This window comes from Physeter macrocephalus, chromosome 8, assembly GCF_002837175.3.
Source record: "Physeter macrocephalus isolate SW-GA chromosome 8, ASM283717v5, whole genome shotgun sequence".
Taxonomy (NCBI): Eukaryota; Metazoa; Chordata; class Mammalia; order Artiodactyla; family Physeteridae; genus Physeter; species Physeter macrocephalus.
In genome coordinates, this window is record NC_041221.1 from 84,513,295 (window position 1) to 84,538,701 (window position 25,407).

The window sequence follows — 25,407 nt, forward strand, 5'->3', positions numbered from 1 at the left end:
AATAGGAATCTCCATTATATTTTAAAATATTCATCCATTAGGAATTTGCTACCCTTTAAGATATGTAAAGTATGTTCTAAAATGTCTCATCTTATTCTAACAAATATACTATTTAGGGAAGCAGGACAAAGGATTATTAATTCTACTTTTTATAGACATATTATTTCCAGCACATAATACAGTGTGAAGTTCTCAGTAACTGTTTACTGAATTGAACTGAATCATTGGATGAGAAAGCTGAATCAAAGAACCATTAAATACTAACCAAGTCTTCATCAATTGATCAAGATAGAGCTGCATCAAAAATCCAAGTCTAGGGCTTCCCTGGAGGCGCAGTGGTTGAGAGTCCGCCTGCCGATGCAGGGGACACGGGTTCGTGCCCCGGTCCGGGAGGATCCCGCTTGCCGCGGAGCGGCTGGGCCCGTGAGCCATGGCCGCTGGGCCTGCGCGTCCGGAGCCTGCGCTCCGCGGGGGGAGAGGCCACGGCAGTGAGAGGCCCGCGTAACGCAAAAAAAAAAAAAAAAAAAAAAAAAAATCCAAGTCTAATCCAGAATTCTTTCCCTAAAATCAAGTTTGCTCCCGTATAATTTGGAAATTAAAGTTCATTCTTTTAGCCAGTAGTCCTCAAGCTTGGTGCACCTAAGGACCATATGGATGCTTTTAACTATATCCAGGGTACCAACCAAAGATTGTGATTCAATAGGGCTGAGGTGGAACCAGATTCTAACAAGCATCATCTATCAGAAAACACATGTAATTGCCAAATATGTAATTAATCCAATTAACAGTGATTGTCAAAACAGCAAATACCATTGGCTAACTCTGAGAAAAGTGAAATATGTAATTTTAAAAAGTAAAATGACTCATGTCCCCAGTAAATATTTGTTGAATGTATGAATCCATTAGTCAATAGTATAAAATTAACACAAAACTGGTTTACAACATTTAGCATAATATACAAAGAGGAAAATTTTAGATTCTGTGATTTTTCTGGCCAACTGTCTCAGTTTGAACTTTTTGGCCAACCCAATAAAAGGAATTGAAGGTTGCAGAGCTGTGCACAGGTAGGGAGAATGCACAGAATGCCTTCAGTAGTAAGATGGGCAAAGAATTCTGAGAATGAAGAAACAGTCCTTCCCTAAGGCATTAGATTTGTAACTAGGCAACAAATAAAATATGATTACTTCTAGCCAGCCCAAAATGCAGCTCCCACCAGAAAAGTGCTTGCTTAAAAATGCCTTTCAAAAGTCTAACCTCTAGACAATTTTGGTGTTCAACTCATCTTATAATTTACATCTTATAATTAACACACACATGTGTGTGTATATGTACATATATGTACATACACATATATACACATAATTACATATATAGGTATATGATACACATTAATGTATGGCATTTTAAGAACATGTATAATTTGATAATTCTATATAAAAACCAATACTAATCATTATTAGTTATAAAGTTACAACCTCATGCTATTTTCATTACCAAAAAAGCATTTGTAATGGCTAAAATCCAAAACACTGACAATAACCAATGCTTGTGAGAATAGGAAACTCTCATTCTTTGCTGACAAGTATGCAAAATGGTACAGCCACTGTGGAAGGCAGTTTGGCAGTTTCTGACAAAACTAAATGTACTGTTACCATAAGAATTACACTCTTAGGTATTTACTCAAACGGGTTGAAAACTTATGTCCACACAAAAACCTGCACATGAATGTTTATAGCAGCTTTATTCATAATTGCCAAAAATAGAAGCAACTAAGACGTTCTTTAATAGGTGAATGAACACAATGAAGTACATCCATAAAGTGGAATATTATTCAGCGGTTAAAAGCAAAAAGAGCTATCAAGTCACAAAAAGATGTGGAGGAAACTTAAATACATACTGCTAAGTGAAACAAGTTACTCTGAAAAGTCTACATAGTATATGATTCCAGCTACATACTGTAGGATTCCAATTGTATGACATTCTGGAAAATGCAAAACCACAGAGACAGTAAAAAAAAAAAAAAAAAAAAAAGTCAGGGGTTGGGAGTACAGATTTTTAGGTTAGTGAAACTATTTTGTATGAGGCTTTGGTGGACACATGATATTATGCATTTTTCAAAATCCATAGAACTGTACAGTACAAATAGTAAACCCTAATGTAAACTATGGACTTTACTTAATAATAATATATTAATATCAGTTCATCAATTATAACAAGTATACCCGATTAATGCAAGAAGTTAATAAGAGAGAAGACTAAGGAAGGGGGATATATGGGAACTCTCTGTACTCTCTGCTCAATTTTTCTGTAAACCTAAAACTGTTCTCAAAACCAAAACCTAATTAAAAAAAAAAACATATGTAGGTAATATTAATGCTAGCACTGGAAACATTTTTTCTAATTTGTAACATACTGACAAAATAGTTGTTAAACTAAACCTATTAACTATGTATTTGTCACTCCTATATCATGAAACTTAAAATTCTTTAACTATTTAGCATATTCCAAAAGATATTTAATTCACATTCTGTCATATAGAAGTAAATTAATAAGCCCTGTTATAATTGGATGTCTGAAGAATTTTTTTCAATTCTTTTCCCAAACGAAATGCTCATATCATATTGGTCCATCTCTGATTTTCACTGCTTTTCGGTATAGTTTTTACTAGCAAAAAAATAATAAATATTTTGCCTATAATGCATTGTTATATAACTGAATGCAGAAGTTGCTACCTTAACCTATGAGAACTAGTTCTAGCTACTGAAAGCCTTGTGCAATTTTTCTCAAACTTCGATATGTGTGGGAGTCAACTGGGGATCATTTTTTAAAAGATTCTGATTTAATTGGTTTGAGGTGGCACCTGGTAATCTGCATTCCCAAAGAGCTTCCAGGTAATGCTGATGCAGGACTACACTTTGAATTGCAAGGTTTTAGAGTATATCTAGGCTATAAGATAATTACCACTGTGAAACACAAACCCAAATCCCTAGCAGTTCTTGCAAGGGATTAAACAGCTGCTTCTTTTGGTTCTCCCACCTGGAAAAGCTCTCAGGGCTTCCAGCACTTCTAAATTTGCTTTCCCAATATATAATCCTTTTCAATTTTATCTGTAAAGAGGAAGACCTGATAACCTTTGTACAGTAAGCAAGCTGCCCATTTAGTCATAATACTTTCCTAGTTTGTATGAGCCAGAGATCATTTATTTCTAGTTCAATTCCTCTATTTATATGTCTTCAAGCACAGAAAGGTCAAGTGACTGGCTCAGGGTCATTTATCCAATAACTTACAGGTCAGGTCTCAAATCCAGGTCTCTGATTCCAAATCCAATCTCTCTCCTTCATTCTCTGCTGCTTCTAATAGTGATGCACTTCAGAGAAGAAGGACCAGTTTGTTTAGACCACAAAATCCCAGTTCTAAATTGAATCCCTCAGCCTCCAGCTTCCCATAAACCTTAAACATAGGTTTAAGGTCTTATAGAACCTGAGTCTTGAAGGAGGAATAGGATATTGATCAGAGGGAGGGGAATAAGGGAATGGCGAATGTCCTAGCGTGAGTAATGAATATATAAGCCATGAATACTAGAGTGTTGATTAAGACCATGATGTTAAGAATGAGTAAGGCAAAATTGGATATGTCAGACAGAGCCAGATTTCCAATCATCAGCAAAAAATGTAGAGTGCATCTTGGCTCTGAGACTTTGAGAATATTGTGTACTTTTCTGGAGACCTGCAATGGCCAGGAATTTGTGGAATTTCTGTAGAAGCCTGTTATAATACACATAATACAGCCTACTGTAATACCTACACTGCTTGTAATTGTCTCTAAGGGCTCAGATCACCAAAAAGGGACTGAGAAGCCCCTGATTTTTGTCAGGCTGAGTCCAAAGTCACCAGAGCTGATTTTTCCTTATTGTAGCATCACTGCTCAGCCTTCACACATGAATATCTCAAAACATCTCTGGAAAGACAGAGATGGGAGCCCAGAATCTTGGCTGCCTTGACATTAACCTAATCACCTGAAGAGAATATTACTAACTTATTGGAAAAGCTTTGTGACATAGTGTCAGAGCAGCATCCAGAGGAAGACAGTCTGGCAACCCCACTTGAGCCCCCCAATCAAGGGCTGCTTGCATTGAGCACACAAACTTACAGAGGAATCCCCCCTTGAAATGAGAATAGAATTTTCATAATGGGATGCTGTCCAGTGTTTAGTGGCAAGGACTGCACCCAAGGTCATACCATCCTAGCTTTTTTTTTCCTGTGCTGCAGGGCTCTAGGGTGGAGAGTGTAAGAGTATACAAAGGCAGATTTTTACTGTTAGCCATCCTTAGAAGGACAGTAATATTTAGCCATACTTCTAAGAAGAAATCATCACAAGTGGACATACTTTGTTTAACTTCAGGTTAAATAAGAACAAGCATAAAAGAGAGATATGCAGATAGCACACTTGTTTAACTTTCAAAATTTTCACACTAAAAATGCTGACATGTGAGAAGGAGGAAACTGGCTTATAGATAGGGCAGAGTGGGCAGTTTTCTTTTCTGGGTATCATCTCTGAACCAAATACCAGAATAATGTCTAAGAAGCTTGAAGAATGCAGCTTTAGGACAAATGTGAAAGAAAGAGACACATATCAGTTCAATATAAAAGCAGCATTTTGCAAGTATGGCTGAACAACGATGAAAAGGGCCAACACGCCTGGGAAGATAGAAACACAGTCTAGGAGTCAGTGGGGAATGTGGCGTATTCAGTGGGAGAGAAGTAGCATTAGCCAATGGCCAGGGCTCTTTGCTGCTCAAAGATTCTATCATTCTACTACAAACAAGAATGATAATGACTTGTATATTTTGCAATCAATGATAGTAAAAGCACAATGACTGTGGATGACTTACTGTGCTGACAGTGAATCCCATTAAATCCTCGGGGACATTTACAGACGTAGCCTATGAATGTATCCCCTCGGTATGCTTCACTTATTTCACAGGTTCCTCCATTATGGCACGGATTAGGAGTGCAGGGACCTGAAAGACAGAAAAAGAATATTGCTGCATGCTGCATATGCTTTAAAGTAGACATTGGGTCAACATTTTGCAATTAACAATTTTATAGAGAAAAGTGTTCTGGATATTAGTGCCGCAGGAAATGTAGTAGTTGTGGGAGTTCTAGAGACCAATGGCCTGGGTTTGAATCCTGGTTTCATCACTTTCTAGCCATGTGGTCCTGGACTATTTATTTAACCTCTCCTTACCTCGGTCTCATCTTCTGTTGAATGCAACACTAATACAATCTACCACAAAGAGGGATGATAGAGATGAAAAGAATTCATACATATAAAATACCCAGAACAGACACATATGAAACACTCAAAAAGTATTAGCACTAAGTAAAATATTGTTATTAAGGTCTCTGAATTATAACATCTCTTCTGCATGTTTAAAAAGTAATAGTGAATGGCAATTTCTAGAGTTATGAACACAGAAGAGCTTTTGTATCCTGCTGGTGAAAGTAGCATAAACTTGTAAGTGACTATAACCACATGGGTCAAGTGGAGTGGATAGCTGGTTGCAATACTTTTTTCGACTATCTGTGAGTTTGTGGTGGGGCATATTTGGGGAGAACTACAATTTTTTTGCCAATGTATAGGAAGTAGCTCATCGAAAGTTGCAAATCTAGAGAAGAGACACTGAGAGTTATTTTTAAGCTTTGAGAAAGTAACTTCACCAGAGTGACTGGTACTGTGAGATTCAAGAGGATTGTGATGCTCCACCTCCCTTGGAGGGAACCAGCTGCCGGCACAGTGGAGGTGTAGAGCTGGGCCAGTCCTGCCTGACCCTGGGACTCCTCTACTGCACAGTCTTTACTCTGGGGTGCCCCTTTGGTATGGCTGAGATTTTTTTCAACTGGCATAGCATCCAAGTCTTTTTCTTTGCAATATTCCTTCCTTCCTTTTCTCCCTTCAGAGTTGATGGGCTTGTGTCACAGTCTGAAGGCTCCTCCTACCTACTCTTGCTCTTTCTCTCATTTGTCCATGACAGTTATCCCCCCCAACCACCCAATAAACCTTTTGCATGTCTAATTCTGTCTTATATTGTTAGTTGGCCTCTTGGAAGATGCTGATCGACTCAGGGCAGAATCCAGATTGGAGTTTGTGAAGAAAAGTTGAAGGAAGAAAAAGATCTCCCTGGGAGATGAAGAAAGGCCAAGCAAAATATATAGTATTCTCTAATTTTGTCCTTTTTTTTTTTTTTTAATTGGAGAGACTAGAACACACTTATGTGAAACAAAAATCGCTGAAGAGAAAGTTAAGATGTACATACTAGAAAAGGAAAGCAAGAGTAATTAAACCAAGTGTCTGACTGTATGTAGAGATGAATTCCAGAGTCTGGAGGAAGATTAGTGAAGGAAAAAGTAAGTGGTTTCAGCAGAGACTAGAGAGTAGGTGAAAGTGTTGGCACAAGAATGGTGATAACCAGAGTCAGCTGGGTGGGGGCTCCATCAGGCAAGGCTATTAAATAAGGGGTCCCCAACCCCTGGGCCATGGACCGGTACCGGTTCGTGGCCTGTTAGGAACTGGGCCGCACAGCAGGAGATGAGGGGCGGGCGAGCGAGCGAAGCTTCATGTGCCGCTCCCCATCGCTCTGCATTGCTCGTATTACCGCCTGAACAATCCACCCTCCCCACCCCTGTCCGTGGAAAAATTGTCTTCCACGAAACAGGGCCCTGGTGCCAAAAAGGTTGGGGACTTCTGTATTAAAAGGTCACAATAGTGAATGGCTACCCAAGTGTGGGTCAAAGCCATTTAACAACTTGATGAGAGAAAAGGAAATTCACCATCATCACAAAGTTGACAACAGAAAGCACTCAGAGTTTGGGCAACGTTATCCTGCAAGACTTCATAATTCTATCACATCCTCCAGTAGCTGTTTGACAGTTTCTTCCAGTTTAAAATTTCACAAAATTCCATGGTTGGAGAATCTAATAAAGATATGCATGAAATAGGCAACAATGTGGCAACTCTGGTGTTTAGATCCTCAATTCTTGGTAGGGCTGACTTTCAAAGAGTGAAAAGAAATCAATGTATCTGTGATTTTTCTCCAGATATCTTCATACCCATTAAAAATAATACATTTATTCAAGTAGGTAGTTTAGTGCTATGCAGTACTTGTCAATTAGACCAACTAATACCTGTCCTTGAGGTGGTAGGTTGTAGATGTTTGAGACAGGAAGGTGCTAACACCAGTGGTCATTTTTTTCCATCACGAAGAGATGCAAACCATGCTACAGAATCCCTCCCTCATTCTCTTCTTTCTCACTTTCTATTTCCTCCCTCCTTTCAAATTAATTAACATTAATGATGCCTGACAACTTACAAATTCCTTTCACATAAATAATCTCATTTATTCCTCCTAGCAACTAGATGATGTAGTTGTCCTTACCATTCTCTTTTACCTTTTTCAAAAACTTAAAGACAGAAAGATTAGATAATATTTCCCAAATGAACATCTACAAGTGATGCATTTAGGTCTCAAGCTAAGAATCTGTGATCCTAAAACCTACATTCTTTACAGAATCAACCAACGGGGGAGGAGTGAAAGAAATAAAAGTGACATTAGAGGGCTGACTAATCAGTTCACTCAAAATAAGAAAATACATGACTTAGATTTTTTTATTAACTGATAACTGATAACCATGCATATAATTGCCAAAAAGATATTAATAATTATAGCCTAAGAATTATATAATTTTAAACAAATAAATAAGGAGCGTTGGAGATCACCTAATCCAATCTTTCAATTTTACAGATGAAGAAACAAGCCTAATTAGAATTCAGTGATTTCTCAAAGATAAAAAACAAAACCCTCAACTAGTATGAGGAATGTTGAGTTTAAGGAATTCTCTCTAGTAGGAAAAAAGTTATTAAAACCAAAAATGATTAAGCTATTCCTGACCCCTCAAGAAGGTGATATTATTTATATCAGAAAGAAAATAAATATTTTCCATGTTCCCTTCTACTTACAGAGCTGGGTGAGGGAGGGATAAAAAGCAAACAACTGAAATAGTAAGGCCTCTGGCCAGTCCTTGGGAGCAGTTAAAGCCGTGATTATGAGGAAAGTGGTCAATGGAAGTCACTTGGAAGAACAAGGAGCAAATATGAGCCTGGAATAGATGACTCTGTTTACTCATGTTTCCTGCATCTCTGGAAAAGTAGGACTTGGCTAGAAGCTGAGGATGAGTTAGTGGCTCTGCCATATAGAGGGAAGAACTTAGGAATGAATGGGGACAACCCAGGAGGGGAGACCCCACAAGCAGAGATGGAAGTAAATTTCAGGGAGCAAGGGGGCGTCAAGCAGTATGCTGTGAGAGGCTGTAATATGGGAAGAAAAGTAGTTGGTAAGAAACTGTGATGTCTAAAATTCAGGTTTAAGTTGTTGGCACTGCTGCATTGTGACCTGTCTCTGCTGGACTATCCAGATCTACAGTCAGACCTGTGTGTGGCATTGGGGGAAATCAAGGGGAAAGAGCTGTGCTATTCATCTGGCTCATCCTGGCAGAAGGGAAGAAGTGTTGCAGGACACGACGCCTGAGGGACTCAAGAATCCAGTGGATACAGGAACCTGAAGACCGAGCTGACAGAGGTGTCTAGTCCTAGACACTCTAGATATTTCCAAAGGGCAAAGGCAAAGTCTGCCCAGCAATCTTGGTGCAGCCTCTGAGATTCCCCAAAGATGCGAGCTAGAGAGTTGGAGCTCATTTTATTTATACCCCCAAAGACATCATGACCTCAGCTGATATCTGGGTTTCAGAAAAAGATTATCTGTTACAAAGGTTGTAGCTGCTGTTATTTTTTGACTCTAAGAAATTCAACGAATTTCATTTACAGGGCGAGGATGAGGTAAGGCAAATGGGGCAAGGATTTAACCTTTCTAGAGTGCTTTATACGCTAAGCAACATGAAATACATAGTATTCTTTATGATGCTCTGTAAGAACATATCTTTGTTCTACAGGCAAGAAAACAGGCTTGCACAGAGAGGTTAAGTAACATATGTAACTGCAAAAGCCAAGATTTTCTTTAACACATTCTGCCCGACTACAAACCTAAGCCCTTTCCTTTAAGCCACACTTCCCCCCGTTGAAGATCTGTAGATTATGTTAATCTTGACAGATGCCTACAGAATCAGCATGCACTCACTAAGCACATTCCTATAAATAATACACGACTCCAAAGGCTTCCTAAATGGAAATATTTCAGAGTATTTTCAGCAAATGGGTCAGTGTGTTAGATATTATGAATATAGAGAGGCTCTGCTATGCTAACAGTACTCCACTTCAGCTATATTTGAAATCAACTGTCAAACGCATTTTCCCCTATTATTTTGCAATAATATATTTGGTATGTGTATACCGTTGCTTATACTGTGAAGATAAGAAGTTGACCCTGCCCAACATACAGATTTTTTTTCTTTTTTGTCCCTAATAATTATACCATGAAACTGATGTTATATTCCCTGTATACATTCTTTTGGAGAACTCACGGTAGAGTGTTGAAATGACTGGTTACATGATACTTCTCTCCATTAGACCCTTAATTCTCTGGTAAGAGTCATGGTCAGCACACAGTAGGTTTCTGATAAATTTTTAATAAACAACGATATGGGACTAATGAGTGATAACCATATCTTTTGCGGAGACCCCATTAAAGCTTACAAGGTTTATAAGCTATAAATGTCTTTTGGCATTTCAGCTGGTAATTAATTAGGATACTTTCTGTAACTTTTCTACACCTTTTAATGTTCAAGACCTTTAAATTCACAATTAGTTTCCAATATTTTTTGTCTCTAATACAGTTTAAGCTTCTAGAATATTACATTTGTAATATTATTATAACTGTAAATAACAGATCATTAGAATGTAAACTTTTGCCTAATGATTATACCTGTTATCCTAATTCTTTGGAAAATATATAATCAAGAAAAATTTAACATCATATAATCTGATTAATAGTGTTTTAGTCTCCTAATTTAATAATTCCTGTATAAAGAAAGATATTCACTTAAAACATTAGCAAAAAGAAATAATGAGAATATAACTTAGTACATAAAGATAATAAATGTAGCCCAACTTCTCAACTCACAAAATTTTCTTGGTAGCCCCAAAATTTTATGTTTGATGTTAAATAATGACAATTAAAATATGTATCAAGAGTTTCCAGGTTTCTTTCCCCAGAGGATAAGTGAGCTGGTCATATGAGAATTAGACATTCTAGGAAACTCTTGTCTGTTTTTAATTTTCCCCTGCATCCAATAATCTTCTCTATTTTGATACTGAAAGTAAGTAGGTAATATTTTAAGGTCTTGGCACACTGAAAAATAATAACCATTTATAGCATATAGAATCTATATAGCAATATATAGATTAGCATATAGCAATCTATAGCATATACCATTGCTTGTACTGTGAGAATAAGAAAGAAACTGACCCTGACCTTGCTCAACGTAGAGGTGTTGTTAATTTGTTTTTTCCAGTTAAACTTAAACAACATCTATTCATTAGGCATCTATTATGTGCTGAGTTCTGCTAGTAATTTGTGATAAATGTTTTGAGTGGAATTATCAGCAGCTGGATGAGGAAGCTAACAACAAAATACTTAGTGATCCAGTTTATGTATCTCATTTTTTAAACGTAATATTAATGGCTATCTTTCACTGCGAATACACTATGCTCAGTATTAACATTTTTTTATTTATGTATGGTTTCTGAAAATTTAATTCTAGAATTTCCTTAGTGATAATCGTATTAACAAATGTTTGTAATATGGCCACATTGTTAACGTTTGCTGCCAAAACTTTGGAATATTTAGGACACCTCACATATTTTTTGTAACACGTCAGCGCTAATCTATAACTTATACATTGCTTTGAAAACAATTTAACAGCAGAGCAAAATTTGAAATCAAAGCAGTGTTACTGAACCACTCAGAGCTTGTACAAACAAGGGCCATCTCAATTCGTTTCCATTTCAAAAGTCTGCTTCTTTTTGTATTACAGGTGTACAGAAGAAGTATACACAATGGTGGTTATGAGCTTCAGTTCTGATTAGTATTCATAAAAGTCAAAATTATCTGATTAGACAACACTTGGTAATGTCATTCTTAATGAAAGTATAAGCGGACTTGCAAGATACCAGAGGCTTCAGGGAGTTTTAAAATCGATAACACTGTAATACTTTTGTAGGTAATCTTTAAGTAGCTCCTAACACAATGGGGACAGCATATGATCAATATTAATGAACAACTGAAGTCAACAGCATGCTTTTCAGGCATTTTTATGAAAGTTCATATAAATATGTCAACAAGATTAATTGCTCACAAAAGCAATAGATCTGTATATGGTTTGCTGCTTTTCTGCGTCTACCTTCTCACAATTCCAACAGTAGAGAGTTGAAGTGATTTCTATGTGTGTAACATGGCTAACTTCTCACACATTTAGAGACTATGCCCCAAATCATAAATTCCTCATGGCGTGTAAGCAGATTATTAGAAAGTAAATAGGTTAACACTCTCCTGTGACAATGTGTACACAGACCTGGTCAATTTTACAAATTATACTCTCAAAACATTGGCACTTAGATATTAAAAATAAATGTACATTTTAGATTATGTAGTAAGGAAATGCCAGTAAGACCATTGCAAGAGCTTAGTTTCACTAGTTGTTTTAGCAATGCAAGCAAATAGGAATAGTTATGACCCAAAAGTTCAGTCCAAACTCTCGTCTTAAAAACACATTAAAATTCTATCATAGTGTTGCTTTGATATTTAATAAGGTTTGAACATTTGGGCAGTTGCCATTTTGAGCCATTGCCACTCTATTTTAAACTGGTTGAAAAAGAAGGAGTTATTCTGGGAATGTTCACATGATTGATGCTTTCAAACCATTTTTAACACTAGTTGTTCCTCTTCCTCCTCCTCCTCCTCCTTCTTCCTCTTCCTCTTTTCTACTCCTTTTTAAAAGAAAATTGTAAATTCAGGCATTTGGGGAAAAAACTGTCAATATTTTCTGGGTATTTTGTATATGTATAGAGAGGTAAACTATAAATAAATCTAAAACATTCCATTTAAGGAGAGAATCAGCAAATTTAACAAATTGTTCCTTAAATATAAAATATTTGAATACATTATGAAAACTGAAATCTGAGGCTAAAGGGAGATTTTTTTTAAATACCTATTGAAAAACTTTCTCCTCGAGAATTAATACCAGACTCTCTTCATATATAACTGTCTAGAGGAAGGCACTGAGATGACTAGCGGCTACAAAGGTGTTTAGGGTTCCTGTGTTAGTTTCCCAGGGCTGCTTTAACAAATTGCCACAAACCTGGTGGCTTCAAACAAGAGAAATTTATTCGCTCTGTAGGCTAGAAGTCTGAAATCAAGGTGTGTCGGCAGGGCCATACTCCCTCTCAAGATGCTAGGGCAAAACCCTTCCTTATCTCTTCCAGCTTCTGGTGGCTCTTGGTGCTCCTTGGATTGTAGCAGCATAACTCCAATCCCTGCCTCACATGCCTTCTTTCCTGTGTTTCTCTGTGTTCTCTCCTCTTCTTATAAGTATACCAGTCATTGGATTCACGGCCCACCCTAGTCCAGAATAATTTCATCTCAAGATCCTTAATTACTTACATCTGCAAAGCCCTTGTGATGGGCTGGATTGTGCTCCCCCCAAATTCGTATGTTGAAGCCCTAACTTCCAGTATCTCAAAATGTGACTATATTTGGAGATACAGACTTTAAAGAGGCAATTAATGTGACAGGAGGCCATAATATGGTCCCTAACCCAATCCAACCTCCCTTATAAGAAGAGGAAATTTGGACACACAAAAGAGATATCAGCAATGTTCCAATACCAGAGGAAAGGCCACGTGAGGACAAAGTAAGAGGGTAGCTATTGACAACTCAAGGAGAAAGGCCTCAGGAGAAACCAAACCTGCTGACACCTTGATCTTGCACTATGAGAACAGTGAGGAAATGCATTCTATTGTTTAAGCTACGCAGGCTGTGGTATTTTGTTTTGGCAGTCCCAGCAAACGAATACAGACTCTATTTCCAAATAAGGTCACATTCTGAGATTCCTGGTACACAGGAATTTTGGACAGGTACTCTTCAATCCACTGCAGTCCCTAAGTAGTTGTTTCTTGTAGCAATGAAGCTGACTAAGGAAACCAGAGCCCTCGTCTATTGTTAGAGTTGGCTGACAAAGCACTCATATTTATCAACAATTAACACCTTAGCTAAAACTAATTTCACTTGGCTCTCATCACACAGAGTGGTAAAAAATTTGATGATTTTGGAGATCAGGAGAGCAGTTAAGTTTGGAGCAGTGCCTAGGAAGAGTGCAGAAGTGGCTATTTAGGTGCCATCAAGGAGGACCTGTCACTGCATGACTGAAGAAAATACTGAAGAAAGAATTAAGATTTCTTGGGGTTGATCTTTAGCCATTTACTCTAGTTTAGAGTTGGGCTTGCCAATGGTAGTACGTTTTTTACGTACTAGTCAGCCAGCACTCTGAGGAAAGCCATTATACACATTATTTCTATAAACACATGTAATCATTTGAGTGACAATAGTTGATATGTCCTCTTTTCCCAAGAAATAGATATCTTTTTAAATATTAGTATGACTTTTAAAAATTATTAACAAAATATAGCAAGAGGATCTATCATTTACAAAGTGATAACTATTACTATAGCTCCATCTTACATTTCTTCCTCTGTCCATTCATCCTGCACTGATGCCAAAATAAGCATCCTAAACCACCACGTCAGCTCAGAATGTTTTATTACTCAAACAGAAATCTGTCTCATTAGTCTGTAGTCACAATGCATATACATTTTTTTAGTCCTTCAAAACATGCTGTCTGTTTTGGGACATTTTTTTACCTAACCAATAATATTTGCTTCCTGATTGATTATGTGATGTTATCATTAACAGAACAATATGTACTGAACACAAGACAAAAGATAATGCTGCCATTTGATTTCCTTTCTAAAATAAAGGACACTAATTCTGGCATATTATGCCTATGAACATTAAAGATAGTGTACAGAAGCCTTTTATAAACTACTGAATGCTGTATAAAATTAAGTAATTATTACTGTTGAAGTTAGTAATAGAAGACCCAAGTGCACCTTGAAATCTTGGGTCAATAGGATAAACATTTCTAAAATCTACAGGAAACATGGATATCTAAAGTATGGACCATCATGATAATCAATGTCATGTTTTCCTTTTTTTCAGATAGCCACTAGAGTAAGAGAAGGGATTTCCTTGTGAAAATTCCTATGAAACTTTAGAAACCATAAATGCAATCCAATCTAATTGAAAAAACGGACATTCAATAATTTTTGTTGTTGTTGTTGTTGTTTATTTGTGGTATGCGGGCCTCCCTCTGTTGTGGCCTCTCCCGTTGCGGAGCACAGGCTCCGGACGCGCAGGCTCAGCGGCCATGGCTCACGGGCCCAGCCGCTCCGCGGCATGTGGGATCTTCCCGGACCGGGGCGCGAATCCGGTTCCCCTGCATCGGCAGGCGGACGCGCAACCACTGCGCCACCAGGGAAGCCCAATAATTTTTGATTAATCGAGGGGAAAAAAAAAATCTCTTTCTGCTTCTAGTGATTGTAAAAAGCCAGCTCTGGTTATTGCCAATAAATCATAAGAATTTCTCTCTAATTCCTTAAAAAGCCCTTTAAAATCAGGGAGCTGTTTCCAAACAGAACTCAGCAAATCACCTGTTTGAAAAGTGCATCTGTCAGAACTCACATTCCATGCATTGCAAAATACAATTCGAGCTCCAGAATACACATCAGCAGGTGGTGTAAAGTGGTAAGATATCATTCAAGTTTGCCATTAGCTACCTTGGTTTGTTTCCTCTTCTACATGTCAGTAGGATGGGGCATGGAGTAAAGACAGAGGAGAGACCAATGTGTTTCTGTTATAAGCAAATATCTGAGCCCAGGTTTCAGGAGCATCAAGCAATCTCACTGTTTCACGTGGTGTCTCTAAGCAGCTACAAAATTTCCATGTTCTTCATCAATCTTCCTCTGACAGCTCTTCACCTTTTTCAGGTTTCTACTGAACTTGCTACCTGTACTGCATGATTAGCATCTCACTGTATACTGCTTCCTTCTCTAATTATTTTACGGGGGTCTTTTGCCTCCCTGACAAGATTATAAACACTCGTGCGCAGGAACCCCTACTCCTTGTATTTTTTTTAATCCCCATATACGCTGATAAAGTGCTAGATACTCTGATGCTGCTTCATACATATATGATGATTGACTGAAAATTAGTATTAATTTTAGGAACAACAGCATATAATCTAAACTACCTTTCATAGTCTATAACACAAACCTAAAGTTTAGAGGTTGGTTGCATTTTCATTTGTAGCCCTTTCTCATCCACATCTAGCAGGTTGCAACAATCCAATTTTAAGCCTGGAGCCAAGCTCAATTTTGTTTGCTGAAGGCTGTGGCAATTTTTAAAATATCAGATTGTGGATAATCTTATAATTACAAATAGGTATTAAAAGTAGGTGCACTCTTTCCACAAAACTACAGCTCTTTCTTTTGAAATTTAGCAAAGTGGTTTTGATTTTGAAGGCAATGACAGGAAGAGGGGGAAAGGATTTCTATTTTTACTTTTGGAATCTGCCCTCTGTGACTGCCATCTTAACCATGAGGCAGTGAGATCCCTGTAGTTCAGGGATCCAGCTACACTCAGATGGGAAGAGCACCTACCCAGACTATACAGCTGAGAATATTGAAGCACAGTTGGACACGCAAGTTACTGTTTGGACAGCCTCCTTAGGTCTAGCATGTGGCTTCTTTGTGGCAGACTTGAGAAGGCATGAAACGAAGCAGTCATGGATTCCGGCCAGCTGGCCATCTGTTCCTTCACCCACTGTGATAATTTGGTCTTGTAGAATTTTGTTAAGTGAGCATTAAGTAATGACCATGTCAAACAGAGTGTGTAATGAATGCTTCTTAATCACTGAATAAAAGCTTAGGGGATGCTTGCCCAAACACAGAAAAGGTCACCAACATAAATGAAGAATTAAAAACAACAGAGCAATGAAATAGATGCAGAACAGCAATAATTAACTTATTTTCCATTTTCACTTTTAATCATATTGAATCCATGTCAAATGGAAGATAGGGGTCTCATAGGGAAGCTAGGTAACAGCATCATAGTTTCTACTATCCCACTATGCATGTATCAAACTCAGGAAGAATTTTAAAATGAAGAAAACAAGTGAGGGGATTTATCATCCTGACCTGAGTTGAAAGCACTATGGTTATAGTCATTAACACCAAACTTTTCCAAATAATTCTCCAGAATAAGAACAAGTAGTCACTGATTGGAAAAGTACTTTCTGTATTGCTTTTTTTAAAGATCAATTGAAATATCCTATTCTGAGAAAGCAGCATTTTTGCAAAGTCATAAACCTTTTTAATTCTCCCAATGGAATGATGTACTAGATAAACTATTATTGGGATGGTCTCCTACTGCCTGGAATTCTGAAGTCCATAAGTTTAGACTAATCTTGGATAGTCAATGTTAACTCCATGGTTTATAAAAATGAACCAGAATGCTTTACCTGATTAAGTTACCATCTTATCACCTAAAGAAGATAATATCTATTCCTAATATTCTGCTTATATGGTTCCCCAGCTCAGAATGCCTTTCTTCACCTTACTGTCTCTTCCAAATCTCTCCTTCCTTCCAAGACCTCCCCAAGTTTCATAACCTCCGTTAATTTTTCCCTATCATTTCTTATTCTCTTCAACAAATTTTTTCTGTTACTCTCTATTATAGCCATTGTTTCATTCATTCCTTCATTCATCCTTTCATTCACAGAATTATTCAGTTCATATTTAGAGCTCATACTGTGTTCCAGACACAGTGCTAGGTACGAGGGTTATAATGGTGAGCAAAACAGATACTCTTTCTGCTCTCATATAACTTCAATCAAGTGGAAGAACTGACACCAACCAAAAAAATCACATTAAAAATGTAATTTTTTAATGAATCATGAAGGAAAGGTATACACTATCCTGAGAACCTATTAATAGGAGGTTTCCCAAGGAAGTTACACATAAGCTAGGAACTAAAATCCAAGTAAGAGCTAAAGTAAGGAAGGAGATGAGTTTTCCATTCACAGGTCTGTGGAAGGGTCTTCAAGGAGTCCAGTATAGCTGGAGTAGACAGAGCAAAGACAGAGATAGATAGGGACCAGATCAGGCAGGCTGTCAAACATCATGTTAAAAAAAGAAAGAGAAAGGGCTTTATGGGGATACATTGACATGTTTAAACAATAGGATAATATGATTGGAATTTCAATTTTAAAGATAATCTGTGTGCTATATGGACAATACTTTGGAAAGTATCAGCATAGATGAAGGCAGACCAGTTAGGAGTCTTCACTCAAGTCCCGGTGAAGCCTGGATTAGAGTGGTGGGCTGGGGGATATGGAAAGAAATAGACAGATTTGAGAAAAAAGGCTCAAGGATGACTTTTGTGTTTCTAGATTTCACATCTCAATGGTGCGTGCCATTCCCTAAGAAAGAAGTACTGGAAGAGGGTCTAGATTGGAAGGGAAGATCGTGAGTCAACTTTTGGATCTGTTATTCAACAGGAGGTATCAAGAAGGCAGAAAAGAGTATGGCCTAGAGGTATAAATGTTAGTGTCCCCAGTATAGGTGGAAATTAATGGGTATGGATATAGTCACCTATGGAAAGACTAGAGATAATACAGCGAATCGAGGACCAAGACTCAAGATATGCCATGACTTAATGGCTGGATAGAAAATGCAATGTTTAGAGAAAGCAACTGGAGAGGTAGGAAAAATATTAGCAGGAAATCAAGTGAAATGATTATGGCACTTAACATATTGCTTTACATTATTAATAAACTATTTAACATGTATATATTTTATAATTCTGAGTAGATTTTAAGGTTCCCAAAACATGAGATTTCTGTTTTACACTTCTTTTATAACCCACTCGGTGTTTTATATACCATTTAGCACACAAGAAATACTTGCTGGATGGATGAAAAATGTTCACAACTCTATGGACTGAATATACTGGCAAAGTATGTTAGGGATTTAAGTGACATTATTCTATACCACGAGGACATTCTGGTTGATCCTTTTGCTTATCTAGGGAGTCACTTTCATATAACTACAGGAAAAGTTAAGTTGGATAAACTGCCAATACTTTTTGTTGCTTCCAAAATAAGGCTTATTTGGTCTATAGGAGTAAAAAATTTTTTAGCAATCTCAATTCCTTTTAGAATCCACAAGAGGAAAAGAAATAACATGGAGAACTAAAAGAGTGATATATATGAAAATGAAGAAAGGCAGGAAAAATATATGTTAGAAAATATACATGTTTTCCGATTTACCTAAAGGCCTTTGGCTGTTTTTGATTTTCCATGATCTCTCTGGTGCTACTCTCAGTGTTGTACTGTCATTTCACTAACCTTAGAAATCCTTTTGTTTAACTACACTTCTAAAACTGGTTCCCATAAGCTCATTCTGACAAGAGAACCCAGTTAATACTGCTACAGTATTAGGTTGAGAAAAACCTCTATAAAGATTTGCCCATAGGCATACAGAGTGAAGTAAGTCAGAAAGAGAAAAACAAATACTGTATGCTAACACATATATATGGAATTTAAAAAGAAAAAGAAAAGGTTCTGAAGAACCTAGGGGCAGGACAGGAATAAATAATGCAGATGTAGAGAATGGACTTGAGGACAGGGGGAGGGGGAAGGGTAAGCTGGGATGAAGTGAGAGAGTAGCACTGACATATATACACTACCAAATGTAAAATAGATAACTACTGGGAAGCAGCCACATAGCACAGGGAGATCAGCTCGGTACTTTGTGTCCACATAGAGGGGTGGGATAGGGAGGGTGGGAGGGAGACACAAGAGGGAGCGGATATGGGGATATATGTATACATACAGCTGATTCACTTTGTTATACAGCAGCAACTAATACATCATTGTAAAGCAATTATACTCCAATAAAGATATTAAAGAAAAAAAAGATTTGCCCCTAGGGATAAGCACTGTGTAGGTAAAAAAAAAAAGGAAAGCCATTTAAAAATAATAACATCACACTTTATGTAAAGTACTTATCTGTTTGCTTCCTAGTAGACATGAAAATGTAGCAGGCAGTTAAATATTTGAGAACTCTGGAAATCCACTTAAAAATGTGTATAACAATTTATTATCATTGCAAACCCAATTAAAAATGTTGAGCTATTAAACACAATTCACTTTCTAACCAATGAGTGAACGTATTAAATGTATGCAGTACAGATCTGCATTATTATAAAAATCTTTATTTCCACTTTTCCATCATTATGCATTTAAATTTGTAAATTCCATGTTACATTAATCACATGAACATAGATGGGCAATTTTTAGATGGAGAGCTATGGTAATCACTGTATTCCCTAAAAAAGAAATCATTCCTGCTGACAATTTTGTGGTGAATTTTGTTAAAATCTGACTATAGTTCATAAAATGGTAAGGTTTCCTTCACAGAAGTTATTAGATGTTTAAGCCCTTCTCAGTTTTATCAAAATAATAAAAAATTAAATACTACACTTTAATAGCACTGTCTTTGGACTCTGACATTGTACTCAATACTACATAGAATATGGCCATATAACCATTAAAAGAAGTGGCAATAACCCATGTTTGACTGCACTGTGATTTAATATTTATAGTGTTTTCATGATCCAAATAAAGTATGCTGATTAAAATGATCAGGATGTCACCATGTGGAGAGACAAAGAAGCTGAGGTTCACATCTTCAGTATAAAATGCCTCAGGTTATTTCTGCCTGTTGAACTTTCTTATTTCCAACACAATTTCTGTTAGATGAAATATCATAGTACAGAGAAATTATAAGCAGTAGTCAATAAATGAATTAGCCAATGAATGAATACCTTAAATAATTAATTCAAGAAGTTATTACCAACATGCTATTTAAATATAGTAGGTCTGAAATTTAAATACAGTAGGTCATTCTTTAAGGTCAGCATATCAAATATAAAAGATTTTCAGAGCAACCAATAATTTACTAGAAGTGACAAGAACGTGTAGCTGCTACTTGGTCAATGTGGTATGGCTTTTAGCGTAATTTTTCCTGCAAAAAGCCTTTTAAAATAATTTAGGAGTCTGATTGAAGTAGGTAACAAACAATGAAGAGATTCATGATTGTTTATTTAGTGCTTCAAAAAAATCAGTTGTAAATGTACAGACATGGTAATTTCCAAAGAAGCAGCTAAACGATGTCTTCATATCATTGTACAAGATACTATGGAACTTTGATAGGAAACACATGTTGAATTCTAAGGAAGATTGGCAAGCAGCAAAAATGTCTCTAATTTGAGTATTCAAGGATAACCATATTGTTCAAGATTAAATACGTTTTAGATGTGGACTCAGGCTCAGCCTCATAACTGTAGTAGGAATGTTATTACACTGTTTTAATATTTTTCTGAATAAAATAATTTTGACCATGCTTTATGTCATTGAACTTGAGACAGGGGCTCCAAATTTTCCTTGATCTATGTGCTAGAGGGGAACGTGAAATCTTGAGAATATCAGCTCTTTAAACAGAAGCTACCCTAGTGCACCTCTGGGCTAAAAAGTGCAGTCTTTGATTCAGACACTTGTGCTCATCAGGCCTCTCAACTTCCCTAAGAGGAGGTCCTTCCGAACTCTGCCTGTGTTGCCCCTCGGAGCATAAAAGGTGTATATGCCTTTACCCTACACCCAGCTCATTAGGAAATGCTATTGGTTCTATCTTCAAGATATCACTGAGTGGCTATAAAACCAGGGAACACAGATAAATACTCATAACAAATGAAATATTGATATTACAGTACAAAACAATGAAATAATTTGTGTCTATACGGTCCCTGTTGCTGTATTGAACACGTCAGTCAGGCTTCCACTCTAGGAACTTTTGCACAGCTGTTCCCTCAACCTAAGAAATTCTTCTGCTAACTCCTTCACCTCTATCAAACCTTTGCTCAAAATGATGTTACCTGTTTTCTACTCAAAATTGCAAACCGTACCTTTACTCTCAATATTCCTATTTCTCCCTTAATGTCATCTAGTTTTCTCAAAAGCATTTACCACCTTCTAATATAACCTATTTATTTTTATCTTTCTATCTATCTATCTATCTATCTATCATCTATCTTTTTGGTTTTTGCTTACTGTCAGAAAGCCCCCTTTCTAAAATATAAGCTCCATGAAGACACAGGACTTTGTTTTCTTCACTTATATAACCCAAGTGTTTGTCAATGATGTACTCAGAATATTTTTGCTGACTGAATATTGCATTTAAGTGGCTAAGTTTTCCAAGTTTTCATCAGGAAACAATATTAAACTTATTAAATACTGATCAAAGCTGGATTTAGCCCTGTGTTATGCCAAAAAGGTCATTATCCATGTACATAGGATCATTCTGACAAACAAAAACGTGTTTTTATAGGATTATTTTTGCTGTAATCCCACTGACCTACATAAAAACCAAACAAAATGAGCAAATGAAAAAAACTTTCAGGAAAAAAAAACCCCAACCCACCCTGTTTTATTTGCTGTAAGGAGTCATGTTATCCAGGATCCAAGGAGCATCTCTGAACTTGAGATCAAGAATAGTTTTGTTTTTCATGAGTGACAAATCTAGTTTATTCTTATGAACAATTTAAATTTATAACATCATTCAGTCATCAGAAACTTACTAGGCAGCTGCCATGTACCAGACCCTGGGTATAGTGAACAATATCAAAAACAGCCAATGGCCACAAGAATCCTGTATGCCAAAGAAGATTACAGACAAGTAACTAGAAAACTTCAATATAATGAATTAGGTGCTAATGTATGGCAAGTACAGAAAGTTCTGGGAGAATGTAGGAGGAATACCTAATTCAATATCGGAAACTCAGTATGATATCCTAGAATAATGAACATTTAAAGCTGAGATCCACAGGATGAATAGGAATAGGCTGATAAAGAAGGTAGGTTATAGACCTCCAGGCAGAGGAGGGCTTTATCATGTATGAATACTCAGAGTAAAAAAAAACAAAACACAAAAAAACAAAAGCATGACTAATTTGTAGAACTGAAACAAATACAGTGTCATTAAAGCCTGAAGCGCAAGAGGGAAACTGGTAGGACAAAGAGTCAGATGGATTAGCAGAGCCTAATTACGACAAACCTCACAAGTCAAATAAGGGATTTAGACTTTATCCTGAAGATAATGGGAAGTTAAGAGTTTTAAGCAAAGAATGACTAATCAGATGCACACAAACTGAATGTGTAGGATTAGCTACTTGATGGAATTACCAAGGGATGATTTCTATTTCCTCTACAAAGTGTATGTCTGCCTCACTAGTAGAAAAGATACAACCTGCAGCCACTATGGAAAACAGTATGGAGGTTCCTCAAAAAACTAAAAATAGAGTTGCTATATGATCCAGCAATTCCACTCCTGGGCATATACCCAGACAAAACTATAAATTCAAAAAGATACATGCACCTCTAACTTCATAGCAGCACTATTCACAATCGCCAAGACATGGAAACAACCTAAACGTCCATTAACAGATGAATGGATAAAGTGGATGTGATATATATATATATATATATATATATATATACACACACACACACACACACACACACACACACACACATATACACACTATGGAATATTACTCAGCCATTAAAAAGAATGAAATAATGCCATTTGCAGCAACATGAATGCACCTAGAGATTATCATACTAAGTGAAGTAAGTCAGAAAAAGAAAGGCAAATACCGTATGTTAACACGTATATGCAGAATCTAAAATATAATACAAATGAACATATCTATGAAAGAGAAACAGACTCACAGACATAGAGAACAGACTTGTGGTTGCCAATGGGGATGGGGGTGGCAGAGGGAAGTATGGAGAGTTTCGGATTAGCAGATGCAACCTATTATATATAGGATGGATAAACAACAAGGTCCTACTGTATAGCACAGGGAACTATATTCAATATCCTGGGATAAACCATAATAAAAAAGAATATGATAACCGAGTCACTGTACAGCTGAAATTAACACAACATTGTAAATCAACTATCCTTCAAAAAAATTTTTAAAAAAGATAGTGGGAGGTAGTGTGATAGGAAACATAGCAGAAGAATTTTAAATAGTAACTTGTGGGGCTTAGGAGGTATCTGAGGAGGCAATCAGAGGATCTGTAGGTAGTACTGATGTTCAGTTGATGCTGAAGACTAGGAACTGTAATGGCACCATTCTCTGCATGACATGACATTTCTTCTGCTATGCTTAGAAGAGAAGGATGATGATACCCTTAATCCAAAGTTAGGAGCTTTCTGGTTGTATGCGGCTCAGGAACGGCAAGGCAAAGGAAAGGAAAATGTGTGTAAGAGAGTGGTTTTGATGATGGAACTTGTGGTCTTTACTAGTAAAAGGAGGGTGATCAGGCTCTAAGGAGCTGAAAGAGAAGGCTGGAGTAACACAGGGATTGGAGGTCTGAGATCAAAGAAAAGGTGTCGTTTAAGAACTAAATCAGTTCTGGATCTGAAAGAAAACAGGTAGTACTGAGTTAAGTCACATAATAAAGGCAGATGCACATTTTGAATATACGTTTACAAAATGTTACAGACCTGTTAAAGATTACCAACATACTGAGCCATTCTTTTTTTTTTTTTTTTTTTTTTTGTGGTCTGCGGGCCTCCCTCTGCTGCGGCCTCTCCCGTTGCGGAGCACAGGCTCCGGACGCGCAGGCCCAGCGGCCACGGCCCACGGGCCCAGCCGCTCCGCGGCATGTGGGATCCTCCCAGACCGGGGCGCGAACCCGGTTCCCCTGCATCGGCAGGCGGACGCGCAACCACTGCGCCACCAGGGAAGCCCCCTGAGCCATTCTTGACTTGATCAGAACGAGTAAAAGAAAATTAGCACGAAAGTAACATTCCATGTAATACTGTGTCATTCAGGGTTATTAATGTCTTGTTTGCCTACCAAGCTCATCCAATGACAACCAGCAGTAAGTACCGTACTTTTGGAAACATTGTGTTAAGACAAAGGACATTTCTGGGAAGATGCCCAGCATGTCATGGAATTTGTGTGCCATGGAATGGGGCTCTTCAATTTCCAGAACAAGGTGAGCGGCAGAAATCTGGATGTGACCAGAGTAGGCAGAGCTGTGTGAGAATATGGACCAGTGAAGATCACTAACCAGAGGTTTCCAGTTTTAGGAGTCACCAAGACATTATGGTTTCTGAGATGGAATGAGATTGCCTGGTTGTAAGATTTCCAGACTGATTAATTCCCAATAGGATCCCTACTTGATGGAGAGACTCAGACCTCTGTGTAAAGAGCAAATTGCAACTTGGATTGATTTTGCTTCTGAAGCAGTCTCTGTTCAGTGGGTAGTGATGAGATAGTCCAATGTGTTAGGATCTTTTATCTGTTGAAAACATATAAAGTTAAGGAAGACGTTTAGAGCCAAATTCATAGCTCACCTCTCTCCTACACGTCTATGCCAAGAGTGTGCAACCCCTTTAGACACAGACCTCACCCCAACTTCATCTTAATTTGCCTGCTTTAATTTTTTTTCCTTTGTCACATGTAGCCAGAAGAACAATCATCCTCACTCTTTCTAACCATATTTGGAAAGAGATGGAAAATCCTTATACTACATATATTGAAAGTTCAAACATCACAAAAAAGGAATAGGCCCCCAAATGTGATCCAGCCCAAAATGGATCACATTTACCCCAAACTCTTAGGTAAGTAGGGTGTTTTGCCTGGCAATACTTTCTAATGAACTTGTTCTCTTTTACTTAAATAGGTCTTTGCCATTACCTGGAAGCATGAGATTTGCAATGGGAGAATTGAAGAAGGCAACAGATTTCAGAGCAAGAGGGAGGTTATTTTCTTATTCTCTTTTTTTTGGTTGTTGCTGTTGTGTCCTTTTTATTTCTTCCAGGGAGCCTCAAATCTCCAGTAAAATTTGTGCAACAGGAAGCTTTTCTGTCAGTGGGATTGAAGAGGCTTTAGTGGTGCACAGTAAAAGGAAATGCTAGCTTCCTCCTATCATACCTCAGCTCAACTGAGGGCTCCATTAGCAGCAGCATATGGAGGAGCCCTGGAAACATATCCTGTGACCAACTACGAAGTGAGCAAGGGCTGATAGCCAAGCTGAGAGCAACTAAAGCAAATAGTATCTAATGATTAAGGAAAACAAGCCCTTCCCAAGTCTATAGATTTGGGATTTCTAATAGTAAATTGGTACAATTCCCTAAGAAGCTTGA

The 25,407-nt window shown here is 37.4% G+C and overlaps 1 protein-coding gene across 3 annotated transcripts in view; it reads right to left on the reverse strand.

The window, feature by feature from the left end:
• EDIL3 (EGF like repeats and discoidin domains 3) overlaps nucleotides 1-25,407 on the reverse strand; it is a 439,520-nt gene that overhangs the window by 225,575 nt on the left and 188,538 nt on the right. For all 3 annotated transcript variants that reach the window (XM_007130595.4, XM_007130594.4, XM_055086648.1), the window contains one exon: nucleotides 4,892-5,020. In XM_007130595.4, the coding sequence (XP_007130657.1) occupies nucleotides 4,892-5,020 (129 nt within the window). The remainder of the gene's footprint in view (nucleotides 1-4,891; nucleotides 5,021-25,407) is intronic.